The sequence below is a fragment of the Polyodon spathula genome, chromosome 11 (genome assembly GCF_017654505.1).
Source record: "Polyodon spathula isolate WHYD16114869_AA chromosome 11, ASM1765450v1, whole genome shotgun sequence".
Taxonomy (NCBI): domain Eukaryota; kingdom Metazoa; phylum Chordata; class Actinopteri; order Acipenseriformes; family Polyodontidae; genus Polyodon; species Polyodon spathula.
Window position 1 is genome coordinate 36,078,913 of NC_054544.1, and position 27,618 is coordinate 36,106,530.

General features: G+C 36.3%; 2 protein-coding genes across 8 annotated transcripts in view; both read left to right on the plus strand.

Annotated features, from left to right (window-relative positions):
* Window positions 1-315: 315 nt before the first annotated feature.
* Window positions 316-1,437, plus strand: LOC121323624 (actin-85C-like). Its single transcript, XM_041264778.1, has one exon. The coding sequence runs from the start codon at window positions 316-318 to the stop codon at window positions 1,435-1,437; it is 1,122 nt and encodes a 373-aa protein (XP_041120712.1).
* Window positions 1,438-12,731: 11,294 nt separating this feature from the next.
* Window positions 12,732-27,618, plus strand: part of LOC121322874 (histone-lysine N-methyltransferase MECOM-like) — a 187,101-nt gene continuing 172,214 nt past the window's right edge. For 4 of the 7 annotated variants that reach the window (XM_041263337.1, XM_041263338.1, XM_041263340.1 and 1 more), the window contains exon 1: window positions 12,733-13,022. In XM_041263337.1, coding sequence (XP_041119271.1) covers window positions 12,986-13,022 — 37 coding nt within the window. In that variant the 5' untranslated portion in view covers window positions 12,733-12,985. Of the gene's footprint in view, window positions 13,023-27,618 lie in introns of all 7 variants that reach the window. The other 3 variants (XM_041263339.1, XM_041263342.1, XM_041263343.1) reach the window with 1 other exon arrangement.

A 27,618-nucleotide genomic window follows, 5' to 3' on the forward strand; every position in this document is an offset into this window, starting at 1 on the left:
CAAAGTAATAATGTGGTTCAGTTCCTCAATCAATCAGAACACCTCCATTTAATATAAATAAATACATAAATAAATAAATATGTAACCTATGTTTGTGGTCATATCTTGTGAAATCAGTGTGGTGACGTAAGGATGTTGCATGTTGTTGATTGTTGTCTCACAAACTAATTATATCAGCAGTGCTAACGCGTAAATGTAATATCAAGATGCAAACATTTGTTGAAAAACTGAAGCTTAAATTATGTCGGTGCTGAGATGTGCAGCTAACTAAAGCTACCTTTTTTTAAAATTTAAGATTTACAAAACACTTCGAAAATGGGAGACTTGCAGCCAGCAGTGGTAATCGACAACGGATCGGGTCTGATCAAAATTGGACTTGCAGGCGATAAAGAACCTAGATTTATATACACCAATGTGATAGGTAGGGCTAAAGCCAAATCTATAATGATTGGTGCGGGACAGAAGGACTATTACGTTGGAGAAGAGGCACAGCAGAAGAGGGGTATTCTATCAATAAAGTACCCAGTGGAGCACGGTGTTGTCTTATCTTGGGATGACATGGAGAAGATCTGGAAAAATGTCTACGACAATGACCTGAAGATTAAATCTACTGAAAGACCTGCTATTTTGACAGAAGCCCCACTTAACCCTTTGACTAACAGGGAAAAGATGTGTTCTGTTCTCTTTGAAAACTTCCAGGTACCAGCATTTTATGTGGCAATCCAAGCCGTGCTTGCCCTTTATGCGTCTGGACGCACCTCTGGGTGCGTAATGGACTCTGGAGATGGTGTTACACACACTGTACCTGTCTACGAAGGTTACTGCCTCCCCCACGCAGTATTGAGGTTAGATTTGGCCGGCAGGGATCTGACGGATTATCTTATGAGGATTCTGACAGAAAGCGGGGTCACGTTTGTGAGCACTGCTGAAAAGGAAATCGTGAGAGAGATCAAGGAGAAGATTTGTTATGTTGCGGTGGACATAGCGGCCGAGATGGCCAAATCAAAAGAAGACTGTGCAAAAGATTACAAACTTCCAGATGGGAAGGTGATTAAGGTGCACAACCAGATGTTCAGGACCCCAGAAACTCTCTTCCAGCCATCTAATATCGGCATGGAAGCGCCAGGGATCGACAAACTCTTATTCAACACGATCATGAAATGTGACATCGATCTAAGAGTCACTCTCTACAGCAATGTTATTCTATCAGGTGGATCCAGTCTCTTCGAAGGCATGGAAGCTCGGATAGCCAAAGAGATGACCTTAATGGTCCCCGCTGGGACTCCAGTCAAGGTGTTTGCCCCACCTGAAAGGAAAATATCCGTTTGGATGGGAGGCTCGATTCTGTCTTCGCTCTCCTCCTTCGGTCAGATGTGGATCACCCCTGCTGAGTTTAAAGAAGTCGGGGCTAACATTGTGCACAGAAAGTGCTTCTAAAAATCTAAAATAATGTAAATAAAAGCGTTATGTGTGGACACATAATGGCTGTCTTTCATTTCTGGCAAATGCATAACTTTATACAATATTGACAACACGAGAAACAAGATAGTAAGGTATGGGTGTAATTTTTCCCCGTAAAACTAAATCAATTATGGTTTTAAAGGTTGTTTTCAGAGAGTTCTTCAGATAGTTTTATCTCTGCATTCCAGTCCTATATACTTGTTTTTTGTATAATGTGTTTTTCAAAAACAATGTAAAGATAGATGTACAGTCATATAGATAGGTATAGTTAGATACATTACTAGACACCTGTGGTTGCAGAACAATATTATTAAAACACACATATTATCATTATTATTATTTGCAGATACAAGATAATAATGCAGGCAATGCCAGAAGGTAAAAAAGTAGAAAAGTATTACAATTACATTGATTGTTTAACAATATGATATTGCTTTGTGTGTACAGATATTACAATTTGAAACCATGTGTATGTATTCAGATTTAGATTTTGTATTTTCCCTTTTCACTTGGACTATGCATTGTGTAATATAAAAAAAAAAAATCTATAAAAATCCATAAAGAATTTGATTATTATTTTTACATCTCGTTTCAAACAGGTTTTTACCAAAATGGAAAATGTACAGTTTTGATGTTGCAAATTGAATTATCTGCATTTATTTTTTTTATGTTCTTCACTGTACACACGTACATTAAATACTATAATGAGCACTATCATTCTGCTCTAGTTGGTAGTATCTCCACGGTACCACTAGAGGACAGTAAGAAATTTATCATTTTGTTGGTAGACAGAATAACAATTTGGTAATACTGTTCTCAAAGGGGCATTATATCCATACTGTTTTAACATGTGCAATGCCACTTTAAACCCTGTTACCAAAAAATGTAACATGCAAAGTAACGGCATTTAGTATTTCTTTGAGAAAAAACACACTACCATCAGTTTATTTTGCTATTTATCCAAATCATTTATAGATTTATATAGCAGATTTGTGATTAATTTTCAATAAGTGTCCCTACTGGCAGCAATCAATTCCATTTGTTTTGTGCAAGGAATGCACCAGGGAAAATTTCAGTAGGAGAGATTTCATCTTGAAGCGCTTTAGCAGAAATATTTTGATCAGAAGCTACAGGCAGCAACAGCTCAACTTGGATTCTGTGCCTCGAGTGAGACACACACAAGAGAAATCATGTTACTGTTTTAGATTAAAAACTACTTTTGTTTTTACAGTTTTATATGTACGTAAACCTGTTTACACACTAGTTTCTTTTGAAATGTTTATTTTATTATAGTTTTTTTTTTTTGTAGTGCTTCATATGTGTTAGAAAATAACTGCTTTTCTATTTAATTGTTCATTTAAATACGAAGTTTCGGCTGTGCTGATGTTTGATATGATGTGCCTGAATAAAACTTGTGAGTTGTGTCCGATAGTTTGTCCTTCATTTTAATATTGATGCTGTTTAAAATGTACTGTTATAATGACTACCATCAGCGGTTGTAGGTATGAGTATAACCATGCGGTTCTAGTGTTGAAGTAGTCGATAAATGTACATTGTGTGTGTCTGTGTTGGGTGTGTGATTGTGTGTTTTGTATGGCCTTTCTGATGAAGATTAAATCTGAAGAACTGAATCTTTACTGCTGAAATCTCGTGAGCCACAAGCACGCTTCCTGCTCCGGTTTACATGGGTTTTTGCTGCTATTTTTATCGAGATAAAGTGCCAGGGACCGTAGCCCCCCCGGCGATTGACATATGCCATGAGAGTGGTATTGTCCTTGTGCACTAGTACATGCCTGCCCTGCAGCAGTGATTTAAAATGGAGCAGGGCTAGGTGCACTGCCCTCAGTTGCAGAGCATTGGTGTTGGCGGAGTTCCATCTGCCAGTCCAGACCCCACGGTTCCCCTTGCCATTCCAAAGCGCCCCCCAGCCGAGGTTGGAGGTGCCCATGGTCAGCATCTCTCTTCGGTATGTTAGATCCATAGTTACTCCATAGCTGAGGTGGCAAGAATTCTTCCACCAGCTCAGGGCATGCTATCATGACAGAGACACCGTCAGCCGGTGGTGTCTGTCTCAAGCTGGGTGAACTACTTGGGCATTGAGCCATGCCTGCAAGGGGTATGTATGGAGGAGACCGAGATGGAGGACAGAGGCCAGCAGACCTAGCAACCATTGGCACAGCACCAACTGCACTGACTGTTTGAGATGGAAAAGAGACAGGCAGGCTTGCAATGTGCTTACCCTGTCGGCTGGTGGACGAGCTAGCAGCCCTTGTGAGCAGAGCTGAGGATCCCAGGTCAGCCAATCGGTTTTTGAAACCTTGGTGTCAACTACACAGCGCTGTAAGCCCCTCCCGGTCCTCCCAGATTTTGTGGAGGAGTTGCAGTCTTCATGGGGCAGCCCAGCATCAGCGCCCACTTGCTCCAGATGGGTGGAAACATTGTATGCCCTCCAGGGCATGGAGAAGCTGGAGCTCCAGCATTTCCTGTCCATTGATTCCGTGGTGGTTGTCTTAGTGCAGACATCAACTATTTCAACGCTGTCCTGAGACTTCTCCTGCCCAAATAAACAGTGTAGGGTCATGGAGACGCACTTAAAAAGGGGGGCAGCAAGACTAGCAAACACCGTTGGTCTGCTAACTGTGTACCAATCACAGCTGCTGCAGGACCTGTCTGCCCAGCCTTCTCCTCATACTATTAATGAGCTGAAGCTGGTGAACAACCAGCTGCTCTGCATAGCTCGACACAGTGGCTAAGATATCAGACGAAACCTGGGAGCCTTGTGGTTGAGCGACGCCACCCATCTCCCCTGTCTACACCTTCGGGCCAGCTGTGGAAGAGAAGCTGCAGCGGTCTAACAGTGCAAGGGAGTCGTCAAACCAGCTCTTAGAGCTGCTTCTGTGACCCACTCATACCCAGCACCAGAGAAAACAGTGGTGGAGACCCAGAGCTGCTGCTCCACAGACAATTGTGCGCACTGTCCTGTTGGCTGCTCCACCTGGGCCAAGCAGGCAGTACCCCCGCAACTGACCCTCGGCAGCAGCAGACATTGCCATGCAGAGACCCCAGCAGTGCCCTCAACAGAGGCAGCACCAGCCGAACACAGTCCAGCATGCTCAGCAGAAGCAGCAGCAACCCTGATGGGCTCCGGCCTCAGGCCCTGCACCCGTTCAGCCAGCACCACCTTCTGGCATGGTGGCAATGCACCACCGACGCGTGGGTGCTTGCAACTGTCCACTCCGGCTACTCACTCCAGTTTCGAGCTGGACCTCCTCCCTTCCAGGGGCTCATGAAAACTTTGGAGTCCGACCCCGCACAAGCTTCTGTCCTCACACAAGAATTGAACACTTTACTCACAAAGTGTGCAATTCACCTTGTAGAACCCCCATGTCAACAGGAGGGTTTTTACTCAAGGTGTTTTCTGCTACCAAAGCGGTACGGCAGGCTCCGTTCCATTTTGGATCTCCGAGGCCTGAACTTATTCCTGAAGGAGAGGAAATTCGAGATGCTAACTATCCGTCACATTCTCCAGTCTGTCGGGCCGGGCGACTAGTTTGTGACCGTGGACCTCCGGGACATGTCCTGGCCATAGAAAATACCTCTGCTTAGCGTTTTGGGGCAGCGTGTATGAGTTCTGTGTTCTGCCATTCGGTCTGTCTCTTGCATCCAGGACTTTCTCCAAGTGCATGGATGCAGTTCTGGCACCCCATGCGGCTGCAGGAGGTCAGTGTCCTTAATTACTTGGACGACTGTCTCATCTTTGGCCAGTTGCGGGAGCAAGCAGTGTCTCACATGGCTCTAGTGACGGAGCATCTTACCGGGCTGTGGCTCACAACCTGGAAAAAAAGCTTCCTGCAGCTGGCGCAAATGACGGTATTCCTAGGGATCCGGCTGGATTCCAGCTCCATGCTCGTTAAATACTTGTACTGAGGCAGCAGCGCTAACCACCAGAAACAAATAAATAAAAATAAAATATTTGAACTGAATACAGTTAAGTATGTCTAAATACAATTATCATAATTCTTCCACAGTTGTTGGTCAGCACACTATAGAAAAAAAAAAAAAAAAAAAAAATGGGGGGTAACAGGACTTTGTGGACACTGTAGACAAATATTTTTAATTGTGAAATATTTTTTCCACTCCACCACTAGGTGGAGACTAAATGCCATTGTTTACTTGCACTACTTTTTGTCACATATGTCTCGATTGTGTATTATAAAAGTATACATCCTGCACCAGTACTGAACATTTGAGTTTGGATCCAGGTAGTGAAATCCCTGTCAAAGAGTAAAATAATTCCCACGTGGTTAGTGTTGTTCGCTCACTCATTTTTGGCACTGGGGATCAGAGGTGGTTTTTACAGTGCCTATCCATACAACCATACAGAGTTATTTTCTTGAAAGTTTGCAATTGATGAACACTGCCAGACATGGAGGAATTGAAAACGACATGCTACACATTCAGTAAGTATCTCATGTGAATAAGTGATGGAAAACACATGTATGACAAATGTAACAGGGCTGGAATATTGCAGCATGTGACTGGAGATCATTTTCATGCACATGGAGATACCCCTTATGTTAATTAAGCACTAAAGCATGGCAGGTTTTGAGTTATCTCAATGTAACCCCATGGAGTTTGTTTGATAGCTTGTTGTATATTTTCAAGTCACTAATATTTAATGAGCAGTGCTAGGGTGCTACTCTTTCCATTGGACTGTGTAGTAATTCTGAATGCCCAATTAATCATCCATACAGTCCAAACATGTTTATGATTTCATATCTGATTTCACAAAAGGGTTATGTAATCAAATTCATATGGACAGATTTATCTCAAAATGTCACATTCATCTTGACTCTGAGCCACCTGTCCCTCTATAAGCAGTTCAAACACAGTGGGTCACAAGGATGCGTTCTTAAAATGATAGTACTGCTTATTGTAATGCTGCATTTGATTTCCAGGTGTTATCGAAACAATAGCCTGTTACTTTTTGATAGTTAAATAATCTATTGGCAAAAGTTTTTTTTTTTTTTTTTTTTTTTTTTTGGAAAAGTTGCAGATACTTGGCAGTGAATAAATTAGTATGTTTGCAGATTTTGCTCTTTGGTGACGAACATAAAGGAGAAATATGTGTCCTGTATGTATCTTAAAATACTGGAACAACCCACATGGCCATACATTCATTCAAGTGTATTTAACACACAAACCCACTGTGAATGTTACTTTGCTTTTAATGTATGCTCTGCAATTTACTGGGAGCACTTGAAGTTCATTGTTCCTACCAAAACATCAGCAACTTTAATTTCATGTTGGCCCATTAAATGGATATGATTATGCCTGATTTTCAAATCACAGTGATTCCAGGTTGCTGTTATGGGTGAGCACATGTGATTCAGCTGTGAAACTATAATAGCAGCACTGGTCACATCCCCCTCTGCACACACTGTAGACATTGGGTGGGAAACGTTTTTGTTTATTTTATAAAATATACATATCATATACATTCTTCATCTGCTAAAATGAGATGTTCACTATTTGAATGTCAACTCAGGCACTTTTTGTTTTCTGGAACCATGTACTGATAAATTCTATATCAATAACATCCCTATTAGTAGAATATTTAGCTACAGGTGGAATTCATCTTCAAGATACAATATTTTATACAGGGGTTAGAGAATAAAGATGAAACACCTGCAGTTGAAATACACCAAGTTGCGTGAATGTATCCATCCCACACATGACCAGTTTGTGCGCTATGCAATTGGATGTCTGTTTTGTATTTTGCAATCATAACAGCTACATCTCCTTATTACAAGTCAACACAACAGACCTGAGCAAGACAACAGATCTGACAGATGTTGATAGAGGGCCAAGGATGGTTGCTCATTCTCTGTGACATTATCAAGTGCTTACACCATAGCTGCCATTATGTTAATATTCACTGGAGTCTTAACAATCTAGTCAATGAACACTGCATGTGTAAAAATGATCCCGAAATAAATTTGAAGTTCCAAACAGAGGAACAAATGTCTTGTGAGGTAACAATTGTCAGTGGGTAAAGATGGTTAGTTTGCTGTCCAACAGCCATGGATTAAACATTTCTTTGAAAGTCCAAATGTACCAAGTTTTGCCCAAGCTAACCACGTTGCTGAACCTGAACTACCTCGGGAGTAAGAGAATGTTCAGGAAAGTTTTGGAATATTTGACTGTTGTGATCTGGCCACTGTGAGGTCGTCTTTTTATAAGCAATAGTATGAAATCACAATGGGCATTGTTTTTCCTTCCATAGGTGTCAGTCAGCTAAATATTGTCTAAGTCTACAGAAGAAGTTAAATTGAAAGAAGACAAAACGTGTATCTTTAACTTATTAGTCTTTGAGCAGATATCTGCAAAACTATTCTATTCTGCCGTGAAACAGTGTTTTGTAAAACGGGTAGTAAGTAGCGTGTATCTCACAGTGTAGTGTGAAACTGGCTTGTACAATGTACTCTTATTTTAATAACACAAATAACTCCACATAAGATAGTCTTATGTTTGACATCTATAGTTACAGATTAAGGGTATTTAATAATGCATTAGTCTGTTGCTAAGACTTTGGGAGCTGATTTATATTGTGTCTGTCCAGCGCTTTATCCCGTTCAATATAAACACAGCTCGAAGCGTATACTTTTACAACGACGCTCCACTTATTACATTTGTTATAAAGTTGCATATCAATATGTGGGTATAGAGGTTTGTTATAAAGTTATGTTAGAATGATTTATGATCATTTCCATTTACTGTGATAAATGTCAGTTAAAGAACACAAATGGACAAAATACAATTTGAAAACATAACAGTAATACATAACCCTTATTTCAAGTCATATGGTTTCTGAGGCTTTTATATGGAGTCTACGAGTGAGCCTTATATGTGCATGCTTCCAAAACCCAACCAGGAAATTCAGTGCCTGATTTTGTTTAAATGTTGAATGTTAATTTAGAAGCCCACCCTGTTGCATTCCAATGTTAATTATTCACACATTGGCAAAGATTAAAAAGGAATAGGCAAAAACGATTTTTTAAAAAATATAATATTTATTTGCCACCTATCCTACGTTGACCATGGTCTTGCGTGAACAATTCCCGCCCATGTCTTGATCTGTACGACAAAATAAGGGGAGCTGGATTGAATGTATTGGTTTTCAGGAAAAAGAACAAAAAAAAAAAAAAAAAAAAAAAAAAAAACAGATCGAGTATGAAACATTAGTTTTTACAATTCCTGTGATAGAATATATTTTGTATTGGTCTAAATGAAAGCAATAATTTGAAGAAAAAAAAATACATTTTATATGGACTTTCAGGAAAATAACTATTATAGTAATACTATTAAATACTTCATAATTTACACTGCAGAAACAACTGAAGTCAAAATAATAATAGAATGCCCCACAGTAATATCAATTGCAAATATTTTCCACCGGAGGCCGCTCGCTACCCATAACAAAAGGAACAAAAGCCATCTGTGTTTTTCCTTCACATAGCGTTACATTCTGTTTAACTTCTACAACAGTGCAAACACTGTTACACATTCTGCAGTGTGTTATGGCGAAACAGATAATATATATTTGCAAAAAAGTTGTAAAATTAATGTTCTTTTAAGCCAATCAGCTGACAGATTGGAACCGGTCAACAGTGTGTATAATAAAATAAAGATCACACAAAGACTTGAGAAGGCAGTGGTTATAGCCTCTTAAAGCATATCATTACACCATGATTTATTTTACATTTAGGAATAAATCAGTCAGTATTTAAATGTTCTGGTAAGAATTTGAATACATGGCTGCTTTCTATTTTTGTATATCTGCTTTTTCTGGACCAAAACATGACTTTCGCGTTAAATAAAGTGCAATAGGCTATATTAAATGAAATAGCCCAAGAACACCTGATTTTATTGAAGGCTGTCGCGTAGTTAAAAGAATAATACAAACAAACATTAATATGAGCTTAAAATAGCAATAAAAAAGATTTAAAAACGATCGATCTATAATGTTTCTGTTTTTTTTTTTTTTTTTATTATTATTATGATTATTCAAAATAAAGGGTTGTGGCTTTTGAGGCAATCTTATTTCTCTCTGGCTCGTCCGCATTTTCTTTTCTTTTTGTGTACGTTGTAAAGTAGCCTTATAGAGCATTGATAAATATCCCTGTTGATCATTTGATTGATTACCTCTCTCAAAGGTCACGCGGGCTTGCGGTAATTTCCTTTCGCCGAAGGCTCCCTTTTCACTTTTACTACAGAGGAACGACAGCTCCAAGTATACAAGATGTGTGTTTTATTTTAACCCCTAAATAACCGCAAAATAACAGAAATCACGTAACTCAGCTTAGCTGTCACCAAAAAAACAAAAACAAAAAACAAAAAAACACCTTATTTTATCTCCAACATCATTTGCTGCATTATAAAAATAAACGTTATTGGACTCAAATTAAATTATCGAGTCCAAATTTCATATGTTCTTTTTGGACAGGGTTGAAATGTGAACTGTACGAAGGCTGTTAATTTAGCTATACTAGACTGGGTCTTGAACCCAATTAATTTCTAATAATTACAGCCCAAGGGCCTAGATAGATCTTTCTGATTTCCCCAGCCCTGCCATTTCATGCTACCGAGGCCAGCATATCATAATAAAGTAGGCCAATGTATTTTGAAAGTAGTGACCAGAACAGTGAGTTATTGCAATGAATGAAAACGTTTACATTTAGGGTAATTGAGCTCATAGCTGTTAGACTGAATCAAGAAAACTGTTTAATATAATTTCTGCCTCCTTTTGTCATGCACCCGAGTTTCATTTTTAACTGCACAGTTTACCTCAAGCATTTGGATATGTATTATAACTGCTGTACAATGGTTAAATTAATCTTGCTGGAGTATGTTTGTTGGCTCTGAATAGCATGATGTAAAGTTCACTGCACAAACACAATAGCAGCATAGAAACCAGACATAGGAGGTTAGATTTATTTAGATACCCATGCACTTGTTACAGGACAATTTGTGGAAGCCAACATTTCCTGTTAAATAATGTCTAAATATTTGTTGTTGTTTTTTTTGTTTGTTTGTTTGTTTTAAATAGCAATATAGCCTAACACATAATATTTTACCTGTATTATAATGTTTAAGGATCAACTGACATTGTATGTTTTTATTTCTGAAATATTTAAACAACTTTGATTAGGTATTTTAAAAGTGACATTACAACATACATTTTATGTAACCTATTTGCATTCTGTGTATTCTATATATCTATTCAGAGCAACGTTAAGAGCAAACTGAATATATATGTCCAGGAAATGGTTTTGATAATTCTCCTTCCAGTTAAGCCCGGCTATTTCAAAAATCGTCCTTGAGACTTCAACATTTCTTGAACGAGTCGACTCGTTCTAAATGACCATTTGCTTCAATGAAGGTGATTTATTTATTTTTGTTTTTCCCGCAGAAAGATCACGTGAAATTATAATGCAATTCTTAAATCCACTGGACATTGTACATGACACAAAGTTACAGAAATGAAAAGTTCATGCGATTTTCCTAAATAGATACTTGAAACCAAAGCTTCTAAATACACCGATAACGTTCTCTCAGACAATATTTTGTAGGTCTATTACTTAGAATCACAAACAAGTTATTTACATATGATTCTATATACGGTATGTTTGTTTTTGTACAGAAAAACCTCCTTATAAAAGCAGCACAGTTGTCAAACCCATGCTATGGTTAAAAGATTGTTTTTATCCATAAATTGTTTATAACACTTACATCGCACATACATACATACATGCATGCACATAAAGAAATAATGAAAAGATAAACATATGTATTTGCAACTTAATAGTTCAATTATACTCTAAACGCAACATCTGCATTTCATTCTAGAATATGATTATTATTCATAGTTATGCATTATGATGTGAAAGGTAAACCAAGACTTTAGACGATACGTATGCAGTTTCACAGGAAAAGCGCCCCAGTACCCTGTCCCGTGGCTGTATGTCCATCTGCCAAGACGACGAGACGTTTAGTTAACCTCGTCTGGTCCTCTAGGGACATCTACTACCACAAACCCAGCGATCTGACCAAATTGGACATATATGCAAACACCCTTTCAGAAAAAGTACATTCTACGTATCTATGTTTTAATAATAGACCTACAATACCCCACAACTTCAATCGTATTAGTATATTTATTTTGCAGAGTTTAGTTTAAGGTAGCTTAGATAACCTCAAAACTATGTGTTGTGTAACAGTATAGGCTTTAAATAATATATTGCTTTTTCATTTAACCGTATTATACAGATATGTGTAGGCTTTCTTTCAGAAAAGACCAATAATAATAATCCCCACTTATAGTTTATTGTGGAACATTTGCCCAAATGTCAATTGTCACTGGACACTAACACAATTAGCATAGTACACTTTTAAGGGGAGTCCCATCAAATGTGCAAATCAGGACTTTTTTTTTTTTTTTTTTCTAGCACTGTAATTTCCGATTAAGAGGAAAATAGTTTAACGAATACATCATGGCATGTGACAGCGATACATTTCTTTTTGAAGAGCTTACAACAGGGCATTTTTTTTTGTTTACACAAACGCAACATTTTCAGGCAAAATTTGGGTTTGCAGGCATCACTTAAGTAAAGGAATTGAATTTTTACCACCCAAATCGGTAAGCATCACATTACTTGAAACTATTATTATTATTATTATTATTATTATTATTATTATTATTATTATTATTATTATTATTATTATTATTATTATTATTAGTATTAGTAGTAGTAGTAGTAGTAGTAATATTAAACCTTTATTTTACAAGGAAATCACATTGAGATTAAAATCCATTTTGCAAGTGAGACCTAGACAAGAAATATTACAATACAAAAATACAAATACATAAATAAAATACTTTATGAACTAAAGAATCTTGACCTCGTGAAACCTGCATTTTAATAGGGATTTCTGATATAGGGTGATTTTGCCCCCCACCTTTTTATGGTGCGGGGGAGGGGGTAAATAATTTAACCAATGTGACTGAAAATAAAAATAAAATAAAATAAAACTTCATGGTAATACATAACAAAACATTTAACAAAGTTCGTTTAATGAAAATGTGTAACGTGTAATGTACCTTCCACAGAAGTATGTATCATAGCTGCTTGCGAACTGTTTATTATTATTAATGTCTCTGATTCTCCGTTGTTCTGGGTTTAGAGCACGCTTTTATTTCTGGCTCGCTGATCTTTCAAGATCTGAAGCAAAAGGAGATCTTGCCATGTGACAAGATCAGTAATATCAAGTGATAAATCGCTCCAAACTTTTTTGGCGGCGCTGGCAGTTTGACAGTGCGCATGTGCGAAGGTGTCCAAATTGACAATGCTGGAGAGATAGCGAGTCTGGATTGAGAAACAGAGAGAAAGAGACAGAAAAAAGAAAAAGGAAGAAAAGATCTAAGAAAAAAAATCAAACAAACCCACGCCGAAAGACTGGCATCATGAGGTCCAAAGGCAGGGCAAGAAAACTCACCACAAGTAGGTGCAATATCTCTTTCAATGCCTTTTACAAACTGCCATCTTGTACATGTGTATCTGTTATGTGTTATCAATGTTTTCACATCTAAATACAGTAACAACCTGTATTATTTACATTACTGTCATTAGGAACCGACCTTTCCTCTCTCCACGCAGAGTAACCTTGCAAAAATAAAAGGGAAACTTCTATGAAATGTCATTGGGCTGGCTGGTTTGTGGAAAGGAGTCCTGTAATACCACAAGCTTATACTAGCAAAAGGAGTTTGAAAAAAAGTTGGGGAAAAAAGAAGGAACTTTAACACAGAACGAGCTGTGAACAGTTTTCTTTGCATGTAGTGGGCGCTGTCGCTTAACTTCAATGTCCAGCCCGTGGACTTCGCTGTTAAATGTACGCTCAATTCTGGTCACTCTAAATTTGCAGCAGCAACATTGAAAAGGCAGGTGGCCTTAGAGAAAGCAAAGATCCCGAAAAGGAACGATGCGTTTACATTTTAACTTGCACTTTACCAATGTAAGTGAAACAGGAGCAAATCTGGGTGATTTCTGTCGTTGAAATGTTGCTCGAACTGGTGTTACAGAAAACGGCTCTTACATTGTTTATATGCCAAATATTTATATGTTTCAGCGACTGTATTTTTCATGCAACCTTGTGAGTATTTTTAAAGTGGTTTTAATAGCAAATTTGCGTTCGGTGTATTTTTTTTTTTTTGCATAATGCTTTGTGATAATTGTTTTATTGTGCAACAAGTGGTAATATAAAGCTACAATTCGGTTTTAGAAATCTTTGTAATACATCTTTGTAAATTGAGTGTTTTTCTATGATTAAGCTGCAGGGAAGCAAGGTCTGTAAATGTTGTGAACTAGGCTGGTGGAATTCCAGGCTGGAGTTGGATTGTTTACTTGGATTTAAACCGTAGGACCTACTCATGTTGAATTTGCTATTGACCCTGTCGTTAATAATAATAATGAATTAGCAACATAAGGGCTAATGAATGCCTATAGCGCTAACAGTAGGAACTACACAGAGATAATAATAATAATAATAATAATAATAATAATAATAATAATAAATAATAATAATAATAATAATAATAATAATAATAATAATAATAATAATAATCGAGAAGTTTAAAGTGTTCCGAAATGTGTCGGCAATTCTCCCCCTCCCACCCCAATGTGTTGAAGTGTATGTAAACGCTGTGATTTCTTGCAGTGCTCCAGAAGTTTGCAGTTTGCTCCAATACTATTTTGAGTGGTTTCAGGTGATATAGGTAAATACAGGATCATTTTGACTTCATCACACCATTTTCCTTATTTCTTTTTATGCATTCAGGACGTCGTCTCCTATCAACCGAAATAATATGATTGGTTCTGTGGCGAGTGTTTTTCAAATGGCATGTATTTAATGGACTTCTTAATGCACTACATTTATTTATTTATTTATTCATTTATTTATTTTGGAAACTTAAACAAATATATGTAATATTTCACCCCGAGCTTTCTACACCTAAAACTAAAACTGAATGGATAATTCATAATATAGTCTATGTGTTACGCTTGTACTGGTAATGTTTCACAGCAATTCAGTTCAGATGCAGCAATAAAGGAAACCATTCCAAAACTTATGTTTTTCGTGTTTTGAAATATCATTTCCTTTTCCCTCAGATACCAGGTCACACACACTGCACATAACAAAGGGACCAATGACACTAAAATTATTTACTTTGAACTTGACCTGTGTTTTTATATTATTTGTTTTTGTGGAAAACTGTTATATGGTACACTGTATATTCTTATGTTACATGTATACCCAACAATTGTATATTCTAATGGTTTGAAAATGTCAGCTGTGCCATTTTACGCGGGTAAACCTAAAATAATTGATCAATATGCGTGCTTAGCCCGCATCTGCAATAATTCAATCTATATTGACAACTGAAACTAAAATGAAATTTTTTAAAACTTCATAAAAATTATTATTATTATTATTATTATTATTATTATTATTATTATTATTATTATTATTATTATTAGCAATACTTAGTGTATAAAACATGTATTTTAAAAGACAATTAAAAGCAGCTATATTTACGATACTGTAAAGTACATATTTAAATATTTGTAAATAGCATATTTTTTTTAGCAACACCAAAAAGCAGTAGGTGCAAACTGTAACTAGCATACCAGGCAATGTTTGTACTACCTGCTGATGATGTATGTATGAGGGTGATGTTGTATCGATTATTGAGTACCTTTTAATAGCTATGCATACCACTTAGGGAAATGCACATTTTAAAATGTAATTTGTAAAACACTAACGTATTATTGTGTATGAGTAATTATGAAAAAGTATGTATTTGTGTGTGTGTGTGTGTGTGTGTGTGTGTGTGTGTGTGTGTGTGTGTGTGTGTGTGTGTGAGTGTGTCGGTGGTAAGGGGGAAGGGAGTTAAAATTCTGAAGTATTGATTCACAATCGCCTGATAAATGTGATAAAGACAAAAACCAAGATTATAAAAAATAACAGTACATCGTTTGCAGTTTAACACTCACTTTTCTATCAACTACTAGGAACGTTCACCCAGTTTTTTTTTTTTTTCACTGACGCAATTAGATATTGTTTAGAAAATATCCCGAGGTAAAACTTTCTATAGAGTTTGTGCACCACAGCCGCTCATTCTTGCTGTAGCGTTTGCTTTGCCATAACTGTGCAGAACGCTGTATGCAGCACGAAACAATTAACTTGCAAATAAAACAAAGTTAATTAACGGTTTGGAAAACATATCTTTGCAGAAGAATGTGTATTCAGACAAGTATTTCCACTACCTTCCTTACACACATTTATTTGTGAAGCACAAGGCAGAATACTCTGTAGTTATGCGTCAACAATCTTTAATACAAACACTTCTTTTGTAAAATGTGCTATATGGATGTGGGTGGATGATTATACTGTAGCAGTTTGTGTAAATCTGTTCAGAAAGAAATGTATTTATTTTTTTATTTTTTTAACATTAATAGTTCAAGTCTCTTTTTGCACCAGGGCCTGTAACAAGAACTCATTTCATTCTGATCAGTAAATATACTATTTTGACATGTTCTCTTTTTATTTTTGGGGGGGTGGGGTGGTTTTCTCGATGTAACCTTTTCAATAGTTAATCAAGATTGACATTTTTTTTTTTTTTTTTTTTTGGATGGGGCAAAAAGACAAATGGTTTAAAAATGAACCCATACCTTCCATGTTATTATGTTTTAAATTGTTAGAAAACGTATTCCCTACAGAATTTTATTTTGTGAAATAAAAAGGACACGAACATGAAGAAGTCATTTGTAGATCAGTTATTTGAACTCAACACAACTCCTTTGTTGAGCATTTGAAATAGATGCAGAATATGTGGAGATGTTACTCAGTGGCTGTAACTACATTATATGCACAGTTTGTAAAATACCCCTTTATAAGCACAACAGGCAATAAAAGTAAAAAATAAAAACAACCAAAAAAAAAAACAACGTGACAAATGGATTGCATGTCAGTCCCCAAAATAAAACAAGTCACTTAAAATCCAATTTCACAGGGCAGTTACAACCTGTAATCTTCTCATGCATACTGTGCAATCTCCCTTCACAGTCTGAGAATAAGGCATCATTTGAGGCACATTTAAGGATTATTTTTTGCTCAAGATGTAAACTAATGATTTCTACATTTTAAGTGAGGGGAAGAGAATGCACTAAATTCCTTGTTCTCTGGACCTCTCTAGAGACTGGAGTGGACCTGGCATCTTGCCAGCTCTGTACAATGTCAGCATGGAATATTTCAATTCCCAGACTGCATTTAACAACTTTCTAAATAAATAAACTCATTGTGTTCTATTTAAAATTATTGAACCACTTTCCTTTAAAGCTGTAACAAACTAGCGTTAAACCTACATACAATAACACACACACACACACACACACACACACACACACACATATATATATATATATATATATATATATATATATATATATATATATATATATATATATATTGATGCACAAAGTAAACGTTTGATTTATGTCTCAAAAAAAAAAAAATTTACAGTAGATACTGGTTTTCAAACCGTAGTGGATCTTAATTAGTGTTACATCTATGGCCAAAAGTTTGGCATCACCTAGAATTTTAGGATTGCAACATAATAATATATATATATATATGAACATGAACATAATTTAGATATTTTATTTAACATCATGTAGTCAAAGAAGCTACAAAATGATATTGCAAAAGCCTACTGGAAGCCATAATAGTAGTACAGTATTTAAAATATGGTGATTTTTTTTCGTTAAATATATGGAAAACAACAAAACGGTATATAATTCAATATGTTAACGTAACATTTCAACAGGTTTCATTCATCTTTTATGAAGTTTAATTAGTTAATTCTATAGGGTGATGGTAAACATTTGGCCGTAGTTGTAGGTGACATGATAACTAATCACAGATGAAAACAAAGTTTAACTGTGCAAGTGCGTTTGGCAAAAAAAAAAAAAAAAAAAAAAAAAATCTCTTGCGTTTCAGATAAATCACTTCTATGGGGAGGTCTGTGTGAGTGCCATTCTGTTTTCAGTGTCCCACAGACATTCAATCATTCTTTCTGCTATATCTTGATTGTACGCCAGGAACAGCTTTTGCCATTACTGCCATAAATGGGCATCAGCAGTGTTCATCTTACACCCAAAAATGCTCACTTGGGTATAGAAAAGAATGTAATACAACATCTTACAGCAATATTAAAACTGACAGGGAGGAAGCAGTGTTAGGCTGACAGCATAATTCTAGTTTTGTTGGAATAATTAATTTGATTCAACAAATTAGACATATAGTTTGCTGTGTAATCTAAAAAGTGGCACTGTGTGTGTGTGTGTGTGTGTGTGTGTGTGTGTGTGTGTGTGTGTGTGTGTGTGTGCTTATAGGAGCTTATAGTGTTTAAAAAAAAAAAAACACAAGTTCTGAATATTTAAACTAGAACCCATGCAAATTCAAATCTGTGACATTATTTGTTTTTATTTATTTACTCTCTCTATATATAGTGGTAATAATGGCCGTTTGTCTTATTTTTCTAATTATGTGAATATATCTACTATCCTAGCACTACTAACTTTGTAGTTCATGAGAAAAAAAAAAAACAAATCTTAAAAATGTAAAGAAACCGTAGCGCTCCACAATAAGACACCCACCCAATTCTGCCCCTGACCCTATAATGTCACCTCATTAGAAAGCAGGCATTGTGTTCAGCCTTATTAAAGCATTTAAAACTTCAGAAAACATTAATGTCATAGATCAGCACTTACTAGGGCTGTATTTTCTTTTTTCACGATAGATTAGAATCCATTTAATCATGCACAAATTCCAACTATAAAAAGCAATAATGCTGTACAGTACATATGTTTCCCTTTTTTGGTATAGTATAGTATAGTATAGGTCTTGGTTTTCATGTTACTGCACAATGTTGTATATAGTAATATCTGTTTTTTCTGTCTGTCTAATTATTATTTAACTTTAGGAGTACTTCTTAACCATAAATCTCCAGGGATCTATAATTTTCAGTAAGGGGAGAAATACCATTTAATGCCAACATAAAGAGAAAAAAACTCTAATGTTCAGCTTGGAAAGATTTTTCAATAATATATAAAAACCCACTTACATATAGATTTATTCTAGCAGTTGGTTTAAGACACATTGGTACATCAAGGTTCTTCCCTTTGCTTACATTCCCACAGGATCATTCCATAGGAGCACATCTACATTGTATGATCTGTTTGGCTGTCATAGCTCATTATAAGCAGAATTCAAAGTGGTTTATAGATTGGGCCAGTTAAAAAGTGAGACAAGTGAGGGCTAGCATCAACAGAGACAGATAGGAAAGCAATTGTTTTTTTATGCATGGCAACATTACTGCTTGGTCGGCCTCAGAAAGTTTGTTAAACAAATGTGTCACAGACTTAAGAGAGCTGAGCTGAAATGGAGAGGAGGACTGCAATGTTAAAGCGTCACCACTGGGTTTGTTTAAAAAAAAATATGTTTGTATTAAAAAAAAAAAAAAAGCACAACTATACACACATTTGCACATATGCATATCAGCAGGTTTGTCTATGAATCTAGAATGATAAATACAAAATGTTATTATCCAGTTTTTACCCTTTTACCCAAATTATTTTGGTTTTCTGCATTCTTTCAGTTTGTGGGCTATATTATTTGATGTAACTGACAGCTGCATTTAAGACTACATTTAAAGAGCAACGGCGATACATAAAAAAACAGAGTTAATTACAAGCACTCTTCAAAAGCCAGTCTTTAATTACAATTTGAGCTAAAGTTTCAGGATTGGGGCCCACAGTTGAGCTGAATAATGTTTGTTAATTAGGGATGCAGAAACCTAATGTTGTCAGCCGTTTTCCATGCTGTAAGCCAGCATTGTATATGGGAATCCAAACCCCATCACCTGCAAGCTTTCCTGACAAGCACTGACTGTCAATGACCAAGCCTGGATCAGCAGAGCGGTTGGCTCAATAGTGACATTGACATGCTTAGTCTTTTCTTTCCCTCGAGACAGCTACTCTCATCCATCACACGAATGGCCCCCCATGGCCCATAGGGGACTAAGATCCAGACAAACTTGTGACATCTCTTGGCTTCTTTAATTCAGACATTAAGCTGGTCTCACATATTTATCAATACAATGTGTGCCTGGATAGGATCTGCTGTTTCAGAAGTTGTATGCAACTCTTTGTTTTATTATGCTATTCTAGTTTGATTTCAGATAAGGGTCTGGGGTACACAAACATCCATCTTATTAATTTAAACTTCATATAATCACTGTGTCACCACGACCTGGTCCCGTTGACATGTTTTTAATGGTAACACTATAAATATTTACATTTTCAGAATATATTACTGACTTTCATCCATGAAAGACTGAAAACAAAAGATTTAACACTTTAAAGTTAGTGATAGGAAATGTAATATGAACTAAAATGGTATTTCCTATTCATCTTCAATTTGAAGATGCACTTTTTTACTATGATTTGTCCCCTGTTTTATTAAATTCAATGTTTAATAGAAATACATTGGCATGTTCTGAAACAACAAACCATGTTTATCTATTATTGTACTGTACATCATATGCAAGTCTTATTTTCAGAGCATTATGATGTTAATTTCTTTGAAGTCTCTGCATTTCGTACAACGTAGAGATTATTCCAGGAATGCAATGGAAACCATGAGTGAGCTAAATATTATTATGTCCTCATACAAATATAGTTACAAAAATGTCTGTAACCAAAGCCAAACTGCATCACAATGACATTGTGATTAACAAGTTGTTTTTGTTTAATACACAGCCATACATTATTGGTTCATTGGCTACCAGAAATACAAATGGACAAATTAAAGCTTTTACTTCATTGCAAAGTTTTTTGTTAACAAATTATAATAAGTGCCTTTAATTACATTTGAACACGTGTGTGATTCACTGTTAAATTCAAATGGAGTAAACAATAATTCAAACTTGTTCTACACACTAGTATTAATCATGATTGAAAGAAAGAGAACCCTAACAAATACTCTGAGTTGTTTTTTTTTTCTTTACTGAAACAAAAGTGTAGTAAATATTTAAGATAAATTGTCATATGTCAATAGAGTTGGTTACTGTATCCATGGGTTTGAATAAAATAACATACTAATATATTCACTCAAATAATGTATTTATTATTGACAAATACAGTTTAATAGACTTCTCTAGAATGTCATCACTTGACCGAAGATTCTTATTTTATTGTCCGGGCTGAAGACTCTGTCATAAACATTTCACTGATTCAGCATATTTGTCAGAATTTTCACACAGTCATAGCTGGCTGCCTCCTGCAGCTTGTGGTTTTATCTCTACAGATTGAATTTTCAGTCTATGCACTGTAGAGATCTTTCTAAGCATTAATCAGTAGTGAATTGCTCTCGCATTTTAATATTTCCTAATCCCATCTATGCTTTTGCAGTAAAATCCCAGATCGGCACAATTTTTTGTTAACAAAATGCTAATATTACATAATATTCAGGATTATTGCAGTTTTTAAAACAGGGATTTAAATAAGTTTTTACTGTTGTAAAGTCAACTTATTTAGGTCAATTGGTGGACTTTCAGATTAAGATGACTTGCTCTACAAATTCTGTGCCTGACTCCAGACTTTTTAAAGATTCTTAATTTAGTTTCTCAGAATATCAATACCCGTTAAGGCAATAATGAAAGCTGTGTCTGTACATATTCTTTCAATGTAATTTCTTTAACATAATCACTATTGTTTTGATATATCTATTCACATGTTCTGGATCATTAATCAACTGGGGAATACGCCTGAACACATTCCATACACAGTATTAGCAGCATCTCATAGTAACCAGACAAAGATTTTCAGCCGTCCGCCAGTACTCTATATTGTATCTATTCTTTACTATAGAGCAGGTGAAGCCATCAGTGTTAAGGGCCACAGTCTCACACCTTTGGGAATGTGGACAATGGATACTTTAACAGGTCATCAGAATTCAGCATCAGTATCAGAAAACAAAGTTGCAGTTGAGGCAGCTGTAGTGTAAATGATTACAACTCAATATTTGACCAACAGAATCATTGCAAAGGTAAAGGAAATTGAAACATGAATGGAATAGTAACATGGAGTATAGTGCTGCCTTGTTATTGACACGAGGAACACTAGGAAAGGGTACTTATAAAGTGGAGTATAGTACATGTACAATTTACTGTGAACAGGAGGTGATGTGAATAAAGCAAATGTGTGTATTATTGAATTGTGAAATAATGAGGGAGCACTGCATATCATTAACACCCCAACCTCTGCAATATTTTTCATGTTTATTACTCACCATCCCACCTTCTCTCCCCTGCAGGACTCTAGGGCCCTTACAGCCATGTCTAAGGTGGGATATTAAGCACAGTTCAAGCCCCCTCAGTTTAGAGTGGAGAGCATAGACAGTTAATTACGAAGTGACCGTCTCATCCCTGTGTTAATGAGGGCACCATCAAACTGTTCATAATAGCAAGCTCATATTTTAAATAATAATAATAAAAAAAACTAACTTGCACAAGAACTGTTGCCCTGAATCACTTAATATGTAAATACCGAGTCATTTCTTGCTTGCTTTTAATTGGATCGTTACCAGTGTTGACTCAGGAACCTATATGTATATTGTGGTATTTATTTAAAGTCATAGTGCTTCACACACAGGCCTGGAGTACAGCCTGACTGTAAATAAAATGCCAAAAAAAGACTGTAATGTGTCTGAAAATCCAGAATTATGGATTATAACCCAACAAAGAATCAATACAATCATGTCAATGGTTATTTCTATAAGTCTGAACAATGCTGTATTGTACAACAGTGTCAAGCAAGTAGAACAATCAAATTACATTTTGTTACAGATTACCTCTGTGTCCTGTTTATGATGTATTTGCAATCTTATAAGTTACAGAAACACATTGAACACAATAGTAGAAAGTAAGCAGTGGTTTAAAATAAATAAATAATAAATATTAACTTCATTAGAAGAATCGGGAAGGAATGCAAGGATGCGAGGAACCATCTTGTTTCAAGAGTGTTTGTTGTTATTACAGACGGAAGTAGGAGAACAGAATGAAGCGGTTACATTACACTCACATGTCAACAGCATTAGCGTAAATCAACAATCCAGTTTCGGGTAGCACAACAGAAAAATGTCCTGAGGCTGGCAAAACAGTTAATGTGGTCAAGTAGCACATTCCAAGTGAAAGAAGCCCTGGGGGTAAATGTTGATTAGCCTGAACGAGATTTGGTAGCTGGGACCTTCTCTCAAAGCATTCTGAAGGATCATGTGGAGCTTCGTTTTGCACATATGTGAAACTATGGTTCACCAATGATATGATCTGACGTTAGGTCAGTGATTCTCAGTTTAGTCTGCAAAGAGAGCTGCAGGCCACATGTGAGAAGTAGTACAAATCTGCATATGATATACGTTCATTAATCTCTGTCCTATAATAAAAATATTGAAGCTATCATGATGGAAAATAGCTTATCACTATGAAAATATAAGCTGTCATTACGATTCGGAGAGTTTCTCATATTAATTTCTTCACTGGTCCTTGCCAAGATATCGCTGGACCTTTGACTGTATATTTTTTATTTATTTAGTTAAAAAAATTATTCATGTATTTAGTTAAAAAAATAAGTCATGTGAGAGCAGTGTGCACTGTGGAGCTTGTTTTGGTTAGCATTTTAAAGTTTAGTTCCAGTTGTGTCAAATGTACCATTATATCCAATTAGCTCAATTCACTTACTATTAAATATAATGTCAGATACAATCCAGATTATTTTTTATACTTTCAGTTTGCAGATTATTATTTTTTTTGTTTCATAAAGGAACTCATAGTTCGGCTAGACAGATACTAATCAGACTAAACAACTCCTTCTTGCAATGCCAATCAAAACAGCCATGCAATAACAAATTAAGTTGATCTAAACCTTAACAGAGTTCAGCTGCCCAAGTCAATGGGTCAAGATAATGTCTTGAACCAGACAGGGTGTCTGACTATCTTGGGAGTGGTCTTTAGTTTTATGGGAAACTTTGTATGTTTACCACTGGGAAATGCTAAGTATAAATAACAATGACCAGGCTTCAAAGAGTAAGTGGTGGGGTTCCGAAAATTATAGCATTATACATTCTCACGTGCTGCTACACATGTTTAAATAACGCACCTGTCATTTTTCTTGTCATTCTTAACATCCTGACAACTTTGTACACTTATAACTTTAAACTCTTGTTTCAAATCTTTTCAAAATGGCCGCTCTAGTGCACTGATAGTGCAAGAATTATTGCCCACATTGTCAAACAAGTAACAGCAATAAGGATCCATGATGTGGTGTGGAACAGAAAAGCCAGAGGATTTGTTGTTATGTTTTTTTTTGTTTGTTTGTTTTTTTGTTGTTTTTGTATTAATGGATCTACCTGCAGTGATTTCGAGGACAGCTCTCAACCCCAGTGCACTAGAGCGGACATTTTGAAAAGAGCTTTGAAACAGATTTTACAAGTATAACTGTAAAAAGTTGTCAGGATGTTAACAATGAAAAGTTTGAATGAAAAATTTCAGGTACGTTATTTAAACAGTTGTAGCAACACATGGGAAATGTATAACGCTCTCTCTCTCTCTCTCTCTCTCTCTCTCTCTCTCTCTCTCTCTCTCTATATATATATATATATATATATATACATGCACGTTAACAATTTAAGGTAGGAAAGGGGGCTTTTATTGTACAATATAGATCAAAAGGACAGGACATAGGAGTTGGAAATAAGTGAAGAATTGTATACATTGTTAGCTGATGCCTGCTTCATTTGCATTCAATAAGATATGGTACTTTAGTTGATAAGTATGTATTCAAATTTAATTCCCACCAGTTATTGTAAAATGCTACTGAAAAATGAATCAGAGAAATAGTTATATAATATCCTCCTTCATACAACTCCCTAACAGTTGTGTAACTGTTCAGGACCTTTATTTATTTACATTTTTTAGTATAATGTGTGACAGAAAATATTGGACAAATAATATCCTCATGTTTTTTTTGTTTTTTTCTGCCAGGTTTATTGCCAGTTGCCAGTTCTGTTATATGGTTCAATGGTCCAGAAGTATAAATAATAATCGCACATATTTCTATAAAGGCTCACTGAAAGGCTAACTTTCACAATTTGATTTAACTTTACCTGTTGAGTTCGGCAAAATACATCGACCATAAGCTGATCTTTATATTACTGAAGTCAGATCTACAAATTAAAGTTACGCCTTTGTTTGGTTGTTGAGCATAAATAAAGTGAAAGCATATATAACTGGATTCAACAGCTTGTGGTTGTTTATCATGTTTTAAAATCTTTTCTAATTCAGTGTGCAAAACGTTTCTATGTCTAACAGTGGCAGCGTGCATCATTAGTCAAAGGAACAAACTCCTTTAGAGCGGTCCCAGCTCAATCAATAACCTAGTGCAGGTTGGTGAAAAATATTTGGAAAGGGGTCATACTTAACCTACAAAAGCAACAACAAAGCATGCTTTAAAGTTGATTAAATGCTTGGCAAGAGATAAGAGTTGGCTTCCTGTATGCATCTTCAATAGAGATAGAATCCTGTGATAGATCTCTCTGCAAAGGAGCAATTAAGAGCCAAGCCCAGTACGAGAAGGTGAAACCGAGGTAAGTGCTTGGCGGAAAGCCATGGAAAGTGCAGGGAGCCAAAGATTTTCAACACAAGTAAAACCGTTGCTGTCAAAAAAAAAAAAAATACAAGAAATATACTGTATATAATACGAAACAAATTGACGGTCACATTTTGTACCCTTCCACAGCGCACCAGCCTGTTTTTCCAAAAAATAAGGGGTTGAGTTTTAAGTACAGGAAGCTACTTCACTTAAGATTTCTGGTAAATTTGTGAGTGCTTATGATCACGCTGCTACAACAGGTGCTGCCTTTATATTATTATAGTTAAGTCATTAGGTTCTGAACAGGTCATTTACCTTTTTGTTCCTTAGCCACTCCAGTGTAGCTTTGGCTGTATGCTTTGGGTCGTCAGGCTGAATGATGAACTTCCGTCCCTGTTTCAGCTTTCTTGCAGTGGGCTGAAAGTTTTCCTCAAGGACTTCTTTGTACTTTGCTCCGTTCATTTCCCCTTCTATCCTGACAAGTGCCCCAGTCCCTGCCGATGAGAAACATCCCCATAACATGATGCTACCACCACCATTCTTCACAGTAGGGATGGTGTTCTTTGGGTGATGTGCTGTGTTGGGTTTGTGCCAAACATAATGTTTTGCAATTAGGCCAAAAATTTCCATTTTAGTTTCGTCAGACCACAAAACCTTTTGCCACATGTCTACAGAATCACCTGTGTGTTTTTTTTGCATACTTCAAATGGGATTCAAGGTGAGCTTTCTTCAGTAATAGCTTCTTTCTTACCACCATACCATACAGGCCAGATTTGTGGAGTGCTTGGGATATTGTTGTCACGTACACACTTTGACCAGTCTTGGCCATAAAAGCTGTAGTTCTTGCAAAGTTGCCATTGGCCTCTTGGTAGCCTCTCTGATCAGTCTCCTTCTTGCTCGGTCATCCAGTTTGGAGGGATGGCCTGATCTAGGTAGGGTCTTGGTGGTGCCATACACCTTCCACTTCTTAATAATCGTCTTGACCATGCTCCAAGAGATATTCAAGGCCTCTGATATTTTCTTATACTCATCCCCTAATCTGTGCCTTTCAACAACTTTGTCCCGGAGTTCTTTTGAAAGCGCCTTGGTGCTCATGGTTGAGTCTTTGCTTTGAAATGCACTACTCAGCAAAGAGAACCTACAGGAACTGCTGAATTTATCCTGAAATCATGTGAATCACTACAGTTTAACACAGGTGGAAGTCACTTAACTTGGTGTGTGATTTTGAAGGCGATTAGTTACACCTGAGTTAATTTAGGATTGCTATTACAAGGTGGGTGGACACTTATCCAACCAAGCTATTTCAGTTTTTATTTTTAATTAATTTTGTATGAATTTCTAGAATATATATTACTCTTTGTTCAGTGATGCTCACAAGTATTGTCACAGGTATAAAAGGAACACATACACATCTGTATGTGTTGTGATTTTTACATCCTGCATCATGGCTCGAAATCTGGCTGTGCACCAGTTCCAAGGAATATCAACAACTATAAGATACAATTTACCAGTTTCCTGATTGAAAATCATTGTTTCTCATGTATTTCATTTCACTGCATTGTTGTCATGGGCACATGGAGAACATTTGAATGTACGTGATGAAAAACCTTGTTTAGCACACCATAAAAAACAATTCACTATGTGGCATATGCCTTCACTGTGACGTATTACCGTCATGATTAATGTGATTACCACAGAGCGTGTCAATAATCATGAGCACCCCTTCTCCACTTTCTTTTTCCTAGACGGAACCGGTAAATTCGCCAGCGTATCGGTGGTTCACATAGCCCTTATATCTTGCTTGTCTCAGAGTAAGTAAGTTGGATGTTTATGCAAGAGGCCAGGCCTGCTGGACCACAGCTATTACACAGCTGACCCACTGAATGACAACTAATGCTTTTTTCAGCTTCTGTTGTGAAATATTTCAAGTGTTGGCAGTACACATCATTTTTAAAAGGCTGGAATTGAGCCATAAACAGGAATTATCGAACAATTGCTTTGTGAAACTTCAGATAACAATTTGTTCCACCGCTGTGGGATTTCTGAGAGTGGAAGGAAACTATTTGTGCAGCTCCTGATTAACTTATGTGAGAAAAATAAAATTGCTAGGTGTAATTGCAAGTGCCTTCAACATTGCATTGAATTAATGCATTTCTTTTTAAATTATAATGCAATCTTTTGTCACAAAGTAACACACAAATAAAACAATGTGGTGTGTATTCATTTATTTATTTTAAAGTTTATGATTGAAGGAACAGTATGGAGAAATGTACTATGGCTTCATAACGCAAGACTTAAAAGTATTCAAAGCGATGATGGCAAGATGGTTCAA